General features: G+C 37.6%; 2 protein-coding genes across 2 annotated transcripts; one reads left to right on the top strand and one right to left on the bottom strand.

Moving 5' to 3' along the window:
• Positions 1-2,081: 2,081 nt before the first annotated feature.
• LOC119426484 (threonine synthase-like 1) lies at positions 2,082-9,632 on the bottom strand. Its single transcript, XM_037694043.1, is given in 3 exon segments — positions 2,082-2,885; positions 8,260-8,993; positions 8,996-9,632. Coding segments are annotated over 3 exon segments (2,175 nt in total).
• Positions 9,633-10,617: 985 nt separating this feature from the next.
• enkur (enkurin, TRPC channel interacting protein) lies at positions 10,618-14,184 on the top strand. Its single transcript, XM_037694206.1, has 5 exons — positions 10,618-10,700; positions 11,302-11,447; positions 11,533-11,762; positions 11,877-12,023; positions 14,011-14,184. The coding sequence occupies exons 1-5, from the start codon at positions 10,618-10,620 to the stop codon at positions 14,182-14,184; spliced, it is 780 nt and encodes a 259-aa protein (XP_037550134.1).
• The last annotated feature ends 2,346 nt before the right edge of the window (positions 14,185-16,530 follow it).

Below are 16,530 nucleotides of genomic sequence, written 5' to 3'. Positions count from 1 at the left end.
ATATATATATATATATATATATATATATATATATTATTATTATTATTTATTTGTTTGTTTTTTTACAAGCACATAGATGTTTAACAACCCATTAAAATACACCAAAATGCAGGAAATCACATCTGCTTTATTCAAAATTATCTGGGGGAGGACCCCTTGACCCCCCGCACCACCGCGCCTGCTATTTCCGTTACAGCATTGATCAGTTTACAAATTACCGTAAGTCCTGTTACTTGGTATGACTACTCGTTATGATTCTGTTCAGTTTTCTATAATAATTTGAAGAAGTGGTAATACATTTATTATGTTCATTATAAATAGGTAAAAGTTTTAAAGTGGTTTTTGATACTGTTAAATTTCTCAAAACTGTAATTTTTAGAAATTGAAATTAAAAATGTTCGTAATTAAGTGTGCCTTGAATGAAAAATACCCCATTTTTAAAAGTATAAAAATTGTATTAACACTATAAAGAACAGGTCTTAAGTATTGATGTTACACAAATATTTCCATTGCATTAAAGAAACAAATTGAAGAAAATTATGTAATAAACATGAGGGTTATGAGCAGTCCCGGAAACTTTTTCTCTCCTGTAAGGGGTCCATGAACCTAAAATGTTTGAGAACCCCTGATCACACTTGCCCAAAGTAATACACTAAGATCTCTTTAATTTAAAACAGTGTTCTCTTTCAATCTGCTTCAATATTCATGTTTAGACTTGATCCTTATGTTTTTACCTTGTTTTGCTTTTTTAAACTTAACCTTTAGTATTTATTTAGTTCTTTTTAGCTATCATTTAGCTGATTTTAACACATTTTCTTCTTCAAATTTTAGCCTTTCTGCTTTTTTTTTACGTTAATGACTCCATTTTGGCAAATTACAGCAGTCTTTTAGCATCCGCATTGCACATGATCCTGTGTGTCAGGATGTGTGTGTGTGTTAAATCCATACTGAATACTGATGGAAAACGTTTGTAGGAAACAGAAAGATAAATCTTTTGTTCGTGGTAAGAGACATACTGGTAAATAAAAGATTATCTGGTATAAACTATAAATGCTTTACCTTAAACAGGAATTTTCTTGTTGACTTTTATTGGTTTTAAAATGTATTGACTAAATGTATTGACACAATGAACCTAGAAAAAATGAGAAAATACAGTATACGACCAACTGATCAGTTCATTGTATTGTATGCAAAGTAATTGTCTCCATAAATCCAGATATTGATTTTACGTCACAGTTTATTGTATATTTGACCTTCCACTTACTGAAATACTCACATACTAAAACAATCAACCTGGTAAGACTCATTTCTATTCCTTTAGGCTGTAAGAGGTGGATGCCTTCATCTAATCGGGCAGAACTGCAGATATTGTTTTAAAAAATATTGTTTTAAAAAATAGTTATTAAACAACGAATAAATCTGTTTCAATCTTATCGTTAGTTGCTAAAAAGAAGACAAAAAACTGAAACTTTAAAAAGAAAAATCAACTCATTTCTAGCAAGTTTGGGCAGAACTTTGTTTTTTGTTGCATTACTTGATAAATCAGCAGAAAATATGTGCATTATAATTTTACTTTTCATATTTTGATACGGGGCAGCACGGTGGCGCAACTGGTAGAGCTGCTGCCTCTCAGCGAGCAGGTCCTTGGTTCAAACCCCGGTCCAGGGGCCTCTCTGGGTGGAGTTTGCATGTTCTCTCCGTGCATGCGTGGGTTTTCTCCGGGTGCTCCGGTTTCCTCCCACAGACCAAAAACATGCATGTTAGGCTGATTGGTAACTCTAAATTGTCCCTAGGTGTGAGTGAGAGAGTGAATGGTTGTTTGTCTCGTTTGTCTCTATGTGTCCCTGTGATGGACTTGCGACCCGTCCAGGGTGTACCCCGCCCCTCGCACAGTGATTGCTGGACATGGGCACCAGCGACCCCCGTGACCCAAAATGGAATAAGCGGGTAAAGATAATGGATGGATGGATGGATGGATGGATACTTTGATACATGGAAAAACAAAACAAGCGCACTTGTTTTTCTGTAAATTCTAAATTATTGTAAGCGAAGAATTAAATGTAAAGAAAACTAAAACGAATCTATGCATTTTTCAAAAACGAGTCCTGCATCATGCGCTCCACCTCGTCCACCAGCAGTCTGTAATCTGATGGACAAACTGTGTGTCCGGTCCTGCCTCTCTCCCTCAGGCACCTCAGTGTCTCTTTGTGTCCTTCTGGTCTGGATGCAGTCATTTCCAGCTTCTCCAGCTGCTCCGTGGGATCCTGGGGAACATCTTGGGTTTTTAAGGCTTTAAACACTGCAGGGGCAAACTTGGCATGGTGAGCCGTGGAGCAAAGCACCACGGGACATGAGCCATCCTGCAGCTGATCAGCTACGACTTTTGCCACAGCGGTGTGTGTGTCCATGAGGTAGCCCGTCTGCGTGTGAACGTCGTGGATCGCGGCCAAGCAGTTGTCCTCAGAGCACCAGCCAGCCTGCACTTCCTGTTGCATCCTGCCAAGGAGATGCTTAGGAAGCTGAAAGTGCTTGTGTGTGTCTAAGCATGTGAACAAGTTGTTGACAAGTCGGCTGCTTCCGTCTGAGAGGTGGTAAATAAACCTCTCAAGGTTTGAGGGCTTGATGATATCTATTGCTGGGGAGAGGGAAGGCAGCAGAGGCCGTCCACGCAGATCGTACTCACCCGTGGTAATAAAGTTGGTTATGATCCGGTTGTGGTTGGATGCGCAGATGACTTTTCTTATGGGGACACCCATTTGCTTGGCGTACAAAGCCGACATGGCATTGCCAAAGTTACCAGTAGGGATGCAAACGTCGATGGGGTCTCCAAACTCAGTGATGCCGTCTCTGCACAGATCCAGATAGGCGGAAGAATGATAGACAACCTGCAAGAAGAGGTGCAAAGTAAAATTACACTGCAGCCTGAATTCAAATTGCAAACGTTTTTATTCTGAAACCACATTTTATCTTATCCTGATGCATGCTCAATAACCCAGGTTAAAAAATAAAAAAAAATTAAGTTACCGTATTTTTCTGTCTATAAGACGCACTTAAAATCCTTTAATTTTCTCAAAAATCAACAGTGAGCCTTATAATCCGGTGAGCCTTATTTATTAATTCAGTGTGTGCTTACTGAGCGCGAACTGATTTAATGTGTCACACGGCGCGCAAACATCTGTCAAAATGTTTTAGTTTCGCTTAATGCACCTTATAATCTGGTGCGCCTTATAATCTGAAAAATATGGTACACATTTCATCTTGTTCAGTCATTAAATAGGTAGGTTTCATACTCGTCTGCTCACTTCAGACTCATGTTCGGGCTGCTGTTTAATATACTATATTATTTTACATTATTAGTGACATCTTAGATCCTTATACACTGTTTCTTTTTATACTTTATATTTTTGCTATTTTTGGGTGTAACTTGTTACGGCCTGAGGCCATTTGGTTGAGCAAAAGTGTTTGCAGGTTGATTGCTGACTCAGCTGTGCTGTGGCCCATCTGGGATTGGCTGCTTCACTTCCTGAATCCTCCCCAGTGGACATCAATCTGCATCCTGGTTGGCTTCTTCACCTCCTGCTCCTCCAACCACAGAAGAGGCCTGCCTATTTAAACCCAGCTCTCCTGCCATTCAGGGCGGCTGTTGTTTAGAGCAGCTTGCCATTAGTATGGGTTTATGTGTCTTTGGACTTGAGTCTCTTGACGTGAATTGTTTGGCTTTGGCCAACAGTTAAACCCTGCAGTTGCTGTTGTTTGTTGGTGTTGTTTGTAAGCCTCTGAAAACGGTTAGAAGGCTTACTTGTTTACTTTTTGTTTTGACTCATTGTAAATTTGGTTTGAGTATTCGTTCACTTGGTTAACCTTAATTTTGTTATTGACTTGGTTGTGAAAACTTTATTGTAATTTGTATTTTGAAAGTACCCTCCTCTTTGTTAATGTTAAATTTTGTTTTAAACTGACCAATTAAATTATTACTTTTATTCAAACCTGTTCCATCTGGGGTTTCTAATGTTGCCTCCCCTTCTCCTAGCTGAGCCGGGTCGTAACAAACTGGGACCTTATGTACATAATTTCGTTCCACCTCATGTACCACATGTGATGCGAATGACGATAAAAGAACCTTGAACCTTGTTTTCTAGCAGGATAGATATTCTGTAATATATTAATATGATCAGATAGTTCCAGTTTTTGCAGTGTGGCGTGAACTGAGATACTGAAATGCATGACTTTTTCCATTTTTCCCCTTAAATTTATCATTTATTTATTTATTAAATACTGTATGGATTGTTTTTTTAGTTGTTTTTTTTTAGTAAACTAAAATGCATGACTATATTTCTAGAATGTTACTGATTTGGATTAAAAAATTTTCCTCCACCAACTCCTTCAACTATAAATTTATTTATTCTGAATAAAAAAGAATTGAAAAGTTGACTACAATAAGTTTACTTCCAGCTCTTATTAGGAGTGCACCGATTGCAGTTTTCTGGCCGATCATCGATTTCTAAAAAGTTTGACCTGCCGATTCTGATTTTGGCCGATACCGATTTTGTTTTATAAACGACTCTGTCAGGTGTTTTAGGTCATATCAATTTTCCAATATTATTTTGTTTAAAAACATACCCTTGAACAATATCCTAGCAACAATACAAACTTGTTTTAACTGGTCATGAGGTAGTGCTCTGAAATATAAATGAATTTCAGACAATTGTTATTAAAATTAAGAAAATCTGTAAAATCGGTTTCTCTTGCAAGTGTCAGCCGACTTCTGATTTTCCAAAATTAAGGAACGGATAAATCGGCCGGCCGATTTATCGGTGCACCCCTAGTTCTTATGGCTCTTAGTTGGAGTATGAAAACTAAATTTGTATTGGTTTTATACATATTTTCCTCACTCTTCCATGCAGAAAAAACATTATGAATTATAATGTGAAACCTGAGTGAATACATGTATTACTATATGACTTTATACAATAAATACACACACAAATAAAATGCATATAAATACACTCATGATAGACTGACACATTTGTGATGAACTCTGACACACATACAACCTAAATACACACAACTACTGTGTTGTGCTGTTTGTACTTATTCTTTACTTGCACGTTTTTGCAATCTGCTTATGTTTTGCATTTTTGCACATTACAATTTATATATATCTCTGCTGCTATAAAAATAGGAAAACTTTACGCTGCTAACCTCATATCAGAACATGTTTCTACCTCATGTACCACCTACACATGTACTAATCAACATGTGTCTATAGTCTTGTCTCTTAATTGCTTGTTTGGATTATAATGTTTAGGTTACCATATTTTTCGGACTATAAGGTGCACTTAAAATCCTTTAATTTTCTCAAAAATTGACAGCGAGCCATATAATCAGGTGTGCCTTATGTATTAATTATGGTTGTGCTTACTGACCTTGAACCAATTTTATGTGGTTATTGTAAATGAGTTGAATAAAGTTTGACTTATCTGACTGTTTTGTTTCGCTTAATGCGCCTTATAATCCAGAAAATACGGTAGGTTAGACGTCTTTTTGTATTTAATGTTCTGATGCGTATCTGTACTGTGTTGTATTTTTTTGCATGTTATGTTCTGTGTGATTCTGGATAATTGTTATTTCGTTTCGATATGTACTTATACGTAGCTGAAATGACAATAAAACCTCTGACGCTGAAATCAATTAACTATAACGTTTTTGATTTTATTAAACTTATTCATGACTTACAATATAGTGTGCTTACATTTAGTCCAATAAATTTGATTTCAACCATCTATTTGAATATTATTTATCAGCTGTTTAGCTAAGTTAGCAAAGAGATTACCAAGTGTTATAAATCTACTTAGATTTAAAGTTAGTTTATTAGCCACAAATCAAGTCTCTAACTTGTTTAGCTCTTTTTCTGTTACACTGAAAAATCAATTTATGACCTTTCCGAAATACTATTTCATTTGCAAACCGTTTCTGATGCACTTATTCAACTATATATTTTTTTGTCCATGTTTTATTCTCTTTAGACATTTTACAAACCGGATTCCAAAAAAGTTGGGACACTAAAAAAATTGTGAATAAAAACTGAATGCAATGATGTGGAGATGGCAAATGTCAATATTTTATTTGTAATATAACATAGATGACAGATCAAAAGTTTAATCTGAGTAAATGTAACATTTTAAAGGAAAAATATGTTGATTCAAAATTTCAGTGTCAACAAATCCCAAAAAAGTTGGGACAAGTAGCAATAAGTAGCTGGAAAAAGGAAATTGAGCATATAACGAACAGCTGGAAGACCAATTAACACTAATTAGGTCAATTGACAACATGATTGGGTATAAAAAGAGCTTCTCAGACTGTCAGTGTCTCTCAGAAGTCAAGATGGTAAGAGGATCACTAATTCCACCATTGTTGCGCAGAAAGATAGTGCAGCAATACCAAAATGGTGTTACCCAGCATAAAATAGCAAAGACCTTTAAGTTATCATCATCAACCGTGCATAACATCATCAAAAGATTCAGAGAATCTGGAACAATCGCTGTGCGTAAGGGTCAAGGCCGTAAAACTCTATTGGATGCTCGTGATCTCTGGGCCCTTAAATATCACTGCACCTCAAACAGGAATGCCACTGTCAAGGAAATAACAGAATGGGCTCAGGAATACTTCCAGAAAGCATAGTCAGTGAACACAATCCACCGTGCCATCCGCCGTTGCCAGCTGAAACTCTACAGTGCAAAGAGGAAGCCATTTCTAAGCAAGCTCCACAAGCTCAGACGTTTGCACTGGGCCAGGGGTCATTTAAAATGGAGTGTGGTAAAATGGAAAACTGTTCTGTGGTCAGATGAGTCACGATTTGAAGTTCTTTATGGAACACTGGGACGCCATGTCATCCGGACCAGAGAGGACAAGGATAGCCCAAGTTGTTATCAACGCTCCATTCATAAGCCTGCATCACTGATGGTATGGGGTTGCATGAGCGCTTGTGGCATGGGCAGCTTGCATGTCTGGAAAGGCACCATTAATGCAGAGAACTATGTTCAGGTTCTAGAACAACATATGCTCCCATCTAGACATCATCTCTTTCAGGGAAGACCCTGCATTTTTCAACACGATAATGCCAGACCACATTCTGCAGCAATCACAACATCATGGCTACATAGGAGAAGGATCCGGATACTGAAATGGCCAGCCTGCAGTCCAGATCTTTCACCTATAGAGAACATTTGGTGCATCATAAAGAGGAAGGTGCGACAAAGAAGGCCCAAGACGATTGAACAGTTAGAGGCCTGTATTAGACATGAATGGGAGAGCATTCCTATTTCTAAACTTGAGAAACTGGTCTCCTCTGTCCCCAGACGTCTGTTGAGTGTTGTAAGAAGAAGGGGGGATGCCACACAGTGGTAAAAATGGACTTGTCCCAACTTTTTTGGGATTTGTTGATGCTATGAAATTTGTAAACAACAGATTTTTCCCTTAAAATGATACATTCTCTCAGTTTAAACTTTTGATCTGTGATTTGTGTTCTATTCTGAATAAAATATTAGATGTTGGCACCTCCACATCATTGCATTCAGTTTTTATTCACAATTTGTTTAGTGTCCCAACTTTTTTGGAATCCGGTTTGTATATTCTAGCACTTTGAGAGTGTAAAATGTAAAGTGCAATCCAAATTGAATAAATTATTATTATTATATTTTACATACAGGATGGCCCAAGTATTTTTGTTTATTCTTAACTAACATTAATTTGAAGAAACATACTGTACTTCTAAATATATAACTTAGAAGACATCCTGATAATTTTGTAAAGTATGATTGTATTTTCTCAAAATAAGTATTTTATATTACACGACTTTATTTTTGGATTACATTTTCTTTATTGTTTGTTACACACACACACAAAAAAAAAAAAAACTTGGATATTGAGTCTGTCACCAGAACAGTCACTGATCAAATGAAGTGATTCTCATGAAATGCATGTAAGCATATAAAAAATATGAAAGTGGATAGCAATAGCATGTGCTGCTGTTGTTTGGCGTATTGTTTTTGTTCTGCTAGTGCTTAGCGCATTTTTAGTTTAGCATATTTCTTAGTTCATATCTTAGATCTTATTACTGTTTTTCCTTATAATTTATACTTTGTAACTGGGACCCTGTGTACACAAAAGACAATGTTAAAATTTTGATTTTTAAATTCACTTTTTTATTATTTAACATTTGTTTCTTTTAGCAGCATAAGTAGGTAATTCATAACCCACCTGTGGCAACAGCCGGGCCCAGTTGATGGAGTTGGCGGTGCTGAGGACAGTGCCATACTCAACAGCAAAATGCCCAGTCAGCTCCGACTCTCCAAACATCCTTTTTATGGCCTTCTGACAGAAATCAAAGTCTGAAAGGACACCGACTGCCCTGGCATTGCCTTCCCTGTAGCTCGTCATGTGAAGCTTCTGGATCCCACTCACGCCTTCTTCTGGAAAAAACACCAACAATCCAGTCCGGTTTCTGTCGGCGCCACTCAGCTGACTGAAGCCACTGAGCACAGCACTGCCAGTGTCCCCTGATGTGGCAACAAGGACGAGGAAGTTGCACATTGAAGGAAGGCAGTGAGCAAACAGCTGAGGCATCAGCTGTAAGGCAAGGTCTTTGAATGAGGCGGTGGGGCCATGAAAAAGTTCCTGAACAAACACGTTGTGGATGAGATGTTCCACCGGTGCAACTCTCTCACTGGAAAAGTTGGAGCCATACGCTTTAAATATCATTGTTCTGAGATCCGAAGCAGAGACATCCAATGGGTGGATGCACTTTTCTAGTAAAATTAACGCTCTCTCTGGATATGACATGGAAACTAGTCGAAGCCACTCGTTTTTGGCAATTCTTGGAAAGCCATTCTGAGGAACATAGAGACCTCCATCTGTAGCCAAACCCTCCACAACCACATCACTGAAGTATGTTTTCTGATTGGACAACTTTGCTCGGTCACACCTAGTAGACAGTAAGTCTCCTCATCGTGTTTTTGATACCTCTCCAGAGTTAGTAGCACCTTCTCCACCACGTCCTCCACAGTGTCTCCTGTTCCACAAAACACCCGCATGTCGAGCCATTTCTCATAAAACTGTTTCCTGTACAATAAAATGTCTCTCATGGAAACACCTGCCTCTTGGCCTACTATCCTGTTCACCTTCATCCTGTTGAGCCTCTGAATGATGTCCTCACTGTCCACATCCAGGTAAATGACGAGCCCGCTCTGGGTCACGTGCCGCATGGCCTCAGCGTGAAGAGGGTTGGAACCTGTCAGAGAAACAACACACCCAGACGCTGAGAAGTTACACAAAGCCTGACCTTCTTCCTCCAAGAAGGACTCTCCACCCACTGATGCAAGTTTGGCAGCCACTGGCATCTTCCACGTCGTCTCCAAGACGTCGTCATCAACATCGATGACGGGCAGTCCCAGTTTATGAGCCACTATCTTTGCAACTGTTGTCTTTCCTGCTCCAGGGGGACCCATGAAATAAAGGTTCTTGTTCCCAAGGGGACTGGTTTTGGTGGAAAGCCATGATTTTGATGTTGAAACTGGGACCAGGCAGCATCTGGCAGCTTTTACTGCAAGCCGACTTGCAGTCAGTAAGCCCATTCTGGAAATAAAGAAAGAACAGCAGTTTTTTTTTTTCTGTGGAAAGAAAACAAAAATATACCTCATAACATTTTATATTAAGGAGATCAAGATACAAGAAGCAGCAGACGCAACACAAACAACTTACCAAGTTTACTATTCTTTACAGTAATGTGAAAAAGGCTTAAGTCATTCCTTATTGCTTTATACTTCATTATTAAATTTTAAGGTGTTCTTAGTTTAAAGTCTTTCAAAGTTTGTCTTTGGACAGAGCTTGATGAAAAAGATTGTGAAAACAACGTTTTTCGTGTTTAACAGCTCAATTTCCAGCATAATATGTGTACAGATTGAAACACTCACATGAAAAGGTGGTTTCTCGATATTTGACCAGGATAACAAATAATTTAGTTCAGTCTGTAAATGTTTACATATTACCAGAACAATGTTTACGACAGGAAGTCAGTTTGCAGTCTTCCTTACGGCAAGCCCTTGGAGACAAAAATGTTCATTTCGCTCCAAGTAACAAAACGCATAAAAACACTATTCATTCACCAGGTATCTTTTAAAATAAAAAAATACTCATGGTAGCCTAATGATTAACCTTTAATACGTTTTTGTAAAGGCACAACTTTTATGTTTTTAGTAAAATAAAACTTGATCGACTTGGAACGCTTTTGTGCTGGTTTCAGTGCATCTTAGAAGCTCGGAATTACAATTTACAACATCAAATACCGATTTATTTGATTAACATATAAAGCTAGAAGTTATAAATTACATTATATGTTGTAACATAAAAACAATTTAAAAGAAAATAACATAAAAAGTTTAAATTTATTAATTTATTGACATATTTTTACATTAATCTGAACATTGTACCATAGTCATGAACGCCACATTTGGTTCCCTTGTTGCATAGCAACCAGTGTGTTACGCTGCGCAAATTTTACTCGACCACAAAACTCGCTGAATGTAACATTATTTCTTCGTGTTTTACGATTTATTCATCATGTCTAAACAACTTTTTCCTCAAGAAAGCGTCTACGACTATCTTGTTCCAGAGGAAGCAGATGAAGTTAAAAAACCACCAAGGTTAGTGTGCGATAACAGTCATTTACTTTGTCATTTTGCTCACGTCTATTTATTTATTTAGTTATTTATTTAACTCACGTCTATTTATTTATTTGTTTATCTCAATTAGATACTTAGAAACAATTTTAACAACATGAGAGTAACTTTTTAAAAGTGTAAATAATTAGCATTTATGGATATACAAATACTTATAAGAAATGTTTGTTTTTTGTTGCTACTTTAATCTAAATATGAATGAAGGATTTTGATCTTGCAGAACGAGCACAAAGTCACAGCATAAATAAAATAAAATAACATTCTTCAATCCAGTTAAATTCAGTTTATTTATATAGCGCCAAGTCACAACAGAAGTCGTCTCAGGGCAATGAACAGAAAATTGTATTTAATATCAGGAAAAAAGGCAACTTAATTCAGTTACAACTACTTCAAGTTGATTTTAAAAAAGCTCACCTTGGATTGTTAACAGTAATCTAATATAAAGGGGATAAAAAAGTTTTTGACCCAGTTTTATTTCATTTCCTATTAATTAAACCTTGCCGATAGTTTGGATTCAAAGTAAATGTTTTTTTCATCTGTTCTTTGTTCCTAAATGCTCCCAAAGATATGTATCTAAGTTTAGACCAGCTGTTGTTCTTGAAAACAAGTTGAGCAAAGATTCGAAGAGGACCATGGGACCAGCAAAAATAGGAGCTCCAGCTCCAGACAAGTACCTCAAGAAGCATTCGAAGGAGCCCAAACTGCCTGAAAGTGAGTTCTTCTATTAGACTGCATGGAGATTTTCCTTTTTGGTATGATTATGAGTTGATATTTTCTGTTTTATTCTTTCCCTTAGAGACAGAGTGCACAAAAAACATCTGTGGCGCCTGTACTTGCACTGAAAGAAAGCCGCCTGTCCCTGCGAGGACTGACAATCCTCTTGTGAGAATTCACACCGAGAGAGATTTTGAAAAGGCGACAGTAGCAGTGCCCATGAAGCCAACACCCACAAGTGTAGACGTCAGTACAGGACACAAACAACTCCTGGAAAACTCTGGACTCGTCCCCAAATACATCTTCAAAAAGGTAGTCTCCTACATTGCTCACAGGAATTGAAGTTATTTTAACACAGCCCTGAATGCAAAAACTTTGCTCCACTGGATCCAAGGTGGACATAAAGTGTCTTGATGCTGCTCGCAGGATTTTGGTCAAATCCCTGAGTACCTGCAGCAGCGCAGAAAGGAAGAGCAGAGGGCTCAGGAGGAGTGCGAGCGCTTGATGGAAGAGCAGAGGGAGCAGGTAGCCTTGCAACACCTATCGGACAAGAAGCGACAAGAACTCGTGGAGGTACTCAGACACACAGATCCATGGTTTCTCTCCTAAAACAGCAGAGAGTCCTACAGACATCTGGAATAACCAGAGGTGCAAAAACAATCAATTTAAAGGTCAAAGTTCATGCTCAATAATCCAGGTAGAAAATCCAACAATGTTCAGTCCGGTCATCTGGACTGCATCTTTTACTGTTGAGACTTTTCGTTCAACCTAAGAACTTCATCAATCCGGGGAGCCACAAACAATGAACTAATGAAGTCCTTTGGATGAAGGACGAAATCACCCTGCGTTAAATGTCAGGGAGTAAAAGCAAAATGGATGAACACAATCATCAACAATGAAATACCAAATGAGATCACCCTGTGTTAAATGTCAATGAGTACAGATGTGTTTTGAGGAGAGATTTAAAAGTAGAGACTGAGGTGGCCTGTCGAATGTTGATGGGCAGATTGTTCCAGAGTTTAGGGCCCATGACTGTAAACACCCGATCTCCTCTGAGCTTCAGCTGGTTTTTGGTACGGACAAAAGCAGCTGGTCTGATGATCTCAAGGCCCGAGAAGGAGCATAAGGATGAAGGAGATTGGAGAGGTATGAGGGTGCAAGGCCATTAACACACTTAAATGTCAGCAGAAGAATCTTAAAATCAACTCTGACACGCACAGGAAGCCAGTGAAGAGAGGACAGAACTGGAGTAATGTGCTCAAACCTGCGAGTTCCTGTTAGTAGCCGAGCTGCAGCATTTTGGACAAGCTGGAGACGTGAGAGAGAGACCTGACTGACCCCAGCATAAAGAGAGTTACAGTAGTCCAGCCATGTTGTAATAAATGCATGGACTAATTTTTCAAGGTCAGATCTGGACAGCACGGACTTGAGCTTATCTATCTGCCTTAGCTGAAAGAAGCTTTTTTTGAAGAACATAATTTATCTGCTTATTAAACTTAAAGTCTGAGTCTAAAACTATCCAGAGATCGACAAAGTTGTCACACATAACTGCAGAGACCTCCCAGTTGGCAGACTGGGGCACAGTTAAAATGGAGTTAATGGTGTTGAAACGAAAAACTTTGTTGGATTTATACCTGGATTACTGAGCATGAACTTTATTATTTTGAACCACTTTGGCTATGGCTGCCTCAGAGTCGACGGAGGAGAGGGCGGGCCCCAGAAGCCATCTTGTCACTAGCAAATTGGTTGGTCCACTGTGTGGGGGTGCTGTTTGTGGAACTCGGTTTGTTTGTGGCTCCTCGGATTGATGAAGTTATTTGGATGAGGGACGAAACATCTCAACAGAAAAAGCAACCGTCCAGATAACCGGATTGAACGTTGTTGGATCAACTTAAATCAGAATCAGCTTTATTGTCATTGCACTGAAGCACAACAAAATTACATTTCAGTACAGCCCATCTGAGTTAAACACAAACAAACAGACATGGGGAGACGGAGGTGTCTGAGGCCGTGGCCTCGTGGGAGGCGCTGCCTTTTTCGTTGAGACAGGAAAAGAGAAACACGGGGGAAGGGGAGGTATAAAAAAAATCATATCTCATACTGTGTTCTAGATGGGACACAGAGTGAAAGTTGCAAAAAAAAAAAAACGTGAGCACAGAAACAGCAACATGCTGATGACATCATAATACATGTATGCATGAGGAAAGCCGACGAAGGCGGTGAGTTTGCCCATGGACACTGCCAGATAGTTCCATAGTCCTTATAAGAGATTGTGCAGTGTCTATCAGCCGACTCAGCTCTGACACAGGTCTACAGATGTCCTCAGGAAGGGAGCGTATAGGGGAGGTGGGGGGAAACCTAACATTCTTTGAAAATTGCTTATTGCCCATCACCTTTCATACTAGAGCTTTAAACTAAGATTGTGCTGAGAGATCAAGAAAAAATACTGCAAGACAAGTTTCCAAACAAGTCCAAATAAATTTTCTTTTTAATTAAACTGGTTTTGACATCTGTCTAGCCGACTGTCATCACAGAGATTACGTATGTTTCTCCTCTCCAGGAACTGAAGAAGAAATGGGATGAAGTCCATGGTGTGTACCAGAAACTTCCTTTTATCATTGACACCTTGACGATGAAAACCCGCAAGACTGAGCTGGAAGAGGAGTTGAGTGAGCTGCAGAAGGACATTCAACACTTTGAGAGGTTCAAAATCATCTACACAGCTAAAGATTAGTCTCAGATGGCAGTGGATGCTTAATTCTGGAGGTTACATAGAGACAATAAAAATGACTGCATGTAATATGTTTTTTCTGTTGTCTCTGACACTACAGTAGAAACATCAAAGTCATGATTGTGCTCATTATTTTGCTTAATGTATTTTAAGGCATGTAAGTTTAATGTACAACCATCTTTCTGAAGAGATAAATCCTGTACAAAAGCAGAACACCAATTGGAAACAGATATTGGTCCAATAGAATTTAATAGCAACTTGACAGCTGTTTTAATGCACAATACTCTTGCTTAAATACATGCATGAAGTGGTTTGGCATTCTATTGTTAAAATGAGCAAGACTTTTTTTATGCCATATGTTGCTCTAGATCTTTCTGAATTAGTAAAGGAATCGTAACTTTATATTGTAGAGTTTTAGCCTCCTTTAGAGCATTAAACAAATCAAACTGATTGTTTGACCTTTTAATCGCAGAGGATTGCAAATTTCCCCAATTCAGTGTATTTTTCATTAAATAAATCTTTATTTACGTTATTCGATTGGTCAAGAGAACACATTTTATCCAGTTGCCACTATTTCAACTCTTCTAAAACCTGTTGTTCTAAAGAAAATCCATTAAGGTTTTGATGTATTTCTGGTCAGTTTGTGACCATTTAAAGATTTTATTGTTTGCAGTGTTGCAGTCTTCTTGTTTATGTCCGCTAAAGTATTCTGCAAATAAATTTAGAAATTATTCAACTGTAAAATGCAATATTTTTACTCATTGCTTACTCATTTCTGAACAAATATCTGTTTTTAACCAGGCTGAAGAGTTACTATGTACATTGTAAAATCACAAACATATTTTACAATTACTGCAGGATTGTTGCTATTTTTAGGACAACAGTAGAGAAAAGTAATTGTTACTGATAAACAATAGGGAAAACTTCTATTATAACAATATAGTAATGTTTTTGCCCTACACTTTGTGCATATTTGTGTGTTTATTATTAAAATATCTTGTGAACCACAAGATGTATTTTAGTTAAATTCATAGAGATCCATTTCAAGATGGATCTGACCTTAGAAAACACAACAAAATAGCCATAAATTAACACAATTAACATTACTAACAATTAAATTAAAATTAGGTATGTTTATAGCTGAGTCTTCTTTACAACACATACATGCACATTATGCAAGATTTTTGCCCAGAATTGTTGGAGTCAATGTGTTTGCCTGTCTGTTAGCAAAATATCTAATCTAAAGAAACTTTTAGAAAATAATCACTGGATGTAAAACTGATTAACCTTTGGAGTTAGTCCAATTCAACATGGCTGCCCGAGCTAAATTACATTTACCAAATAAAACATGGCTACACCTGTGCAGATGTTAAGATTAGATGTGGTGGTGGTAGTACTTTTTGTTCTCAGTACTCTGGGGTTTGACCAACACAGGTACAACTCCATTTTTCAAGGTGGCGGGCGATAAGCCTTCAAGGAACGGTAGGCCTTTATTTCTTCTTTTGTTGGCCATTGTAGCAAAGACCTGATCGGTGAAATTATTAGTGAGAACCATTTAAACTAGAGAAATTGCATTTCCTGCGAAAATGCAGTGTGAATGCTTATTGCAGAAGAACTTGCGGAAAAACAGCTGAAATTAGCTTGAAAAAAAAACGCTGAAATGTAGCTGAAATGGAAGAACAACCATTCATTAGCAGAAGAAATCAGAAATAACACATATTTGCTGGATTTAATTTAAAAAAGCAGAAATGAGCACAAAAAGTAGGATAACTGCTAAAAAAACGGCTGAAATTAGCAACAACAAAATAGCTGAAAACTATCTGAAAAGGCAAAAAGAAGCTTAATGTTCCAGAAGGAAGTGGAAAGAGCTGAAATGAGCTAAACAAAAATGTGGAATTAGCTGTAAAAACTAAAACTAGCATAAAAACAATTACATATTAGCTGAAATAGCAGAAAAAGCTGAAACTAGCAGGAAATAACAGAAAGGACCATAACAAGCTGAAATTAGCATAAATGAGTTCTTTAGGCTGAAATAAACAGATTATCATAACATTTTTAAATTTATCTGTAAACAGTTGGAATTAACTAAAAAATGCTAAAAATGAAGCTGAAAAATTACCAGAAGAAAGCAGATAGAACACATGTTTGCCCAAGTAGGCTTAAAGAAGCAGAAATGAGCACAAAGGAGTGGAAATTATTTTAAAATGCTGAAATTAGCCAAAAAAACAAAACAAAAAAACAACAACAACTGAAAAGTAGCTAAAAAGCAGAAAGAAGCTTAAATTACCAGAAGGAAGTGGATATAGCACATTTTTGCGAAATTAGCTAAAAAAAAATTTAAATGGGTGC

This window comes from Nematolebias whitei, chromosome 20 (assembly GCF_014905685.2).
Source record: "Nematolebias whitei isolate Nwh7 chromosome 20, NemWhi1, whole genome shotgun sequence".
NCBI lineage: Eukaryota > Metazoa > Chordata > Actinopteri > Cyprinodontiformes > Rivulidae > Nematolebias > Nematolebias whitei.
The sequence above is the reverse complement of the archived record's forward strand: the minus strand, read 5'-3'. Positions and strand labels throughout refer to the sequence as shown.

Excerpts from the sequence above, each read along its gene's own strand:
- enkur (XM_037694206.1), top strand. The coding sequence starts at position 10,618 with ATGTCTAAACAACTTTTTCCTCAAGAAAGCGTCTACGACTATCTTGTT. Across the intron at positions 10,701-11,301 it reads GAAGTTAAAAAACCACCAAG|ATATGTATCTAAGTTTAGAC; the intron begins GTTAGTGTGCGA and ends ATGCTCCCAAAG. Across the intron at positions 11,448-11,532 it reads GGAGCCCAAACTGCCTGAAA|AGACAGAGTGCACAAAAAAC; the intron begins GTGAGTTCTTCT and ends TCTTTCCCTTAG.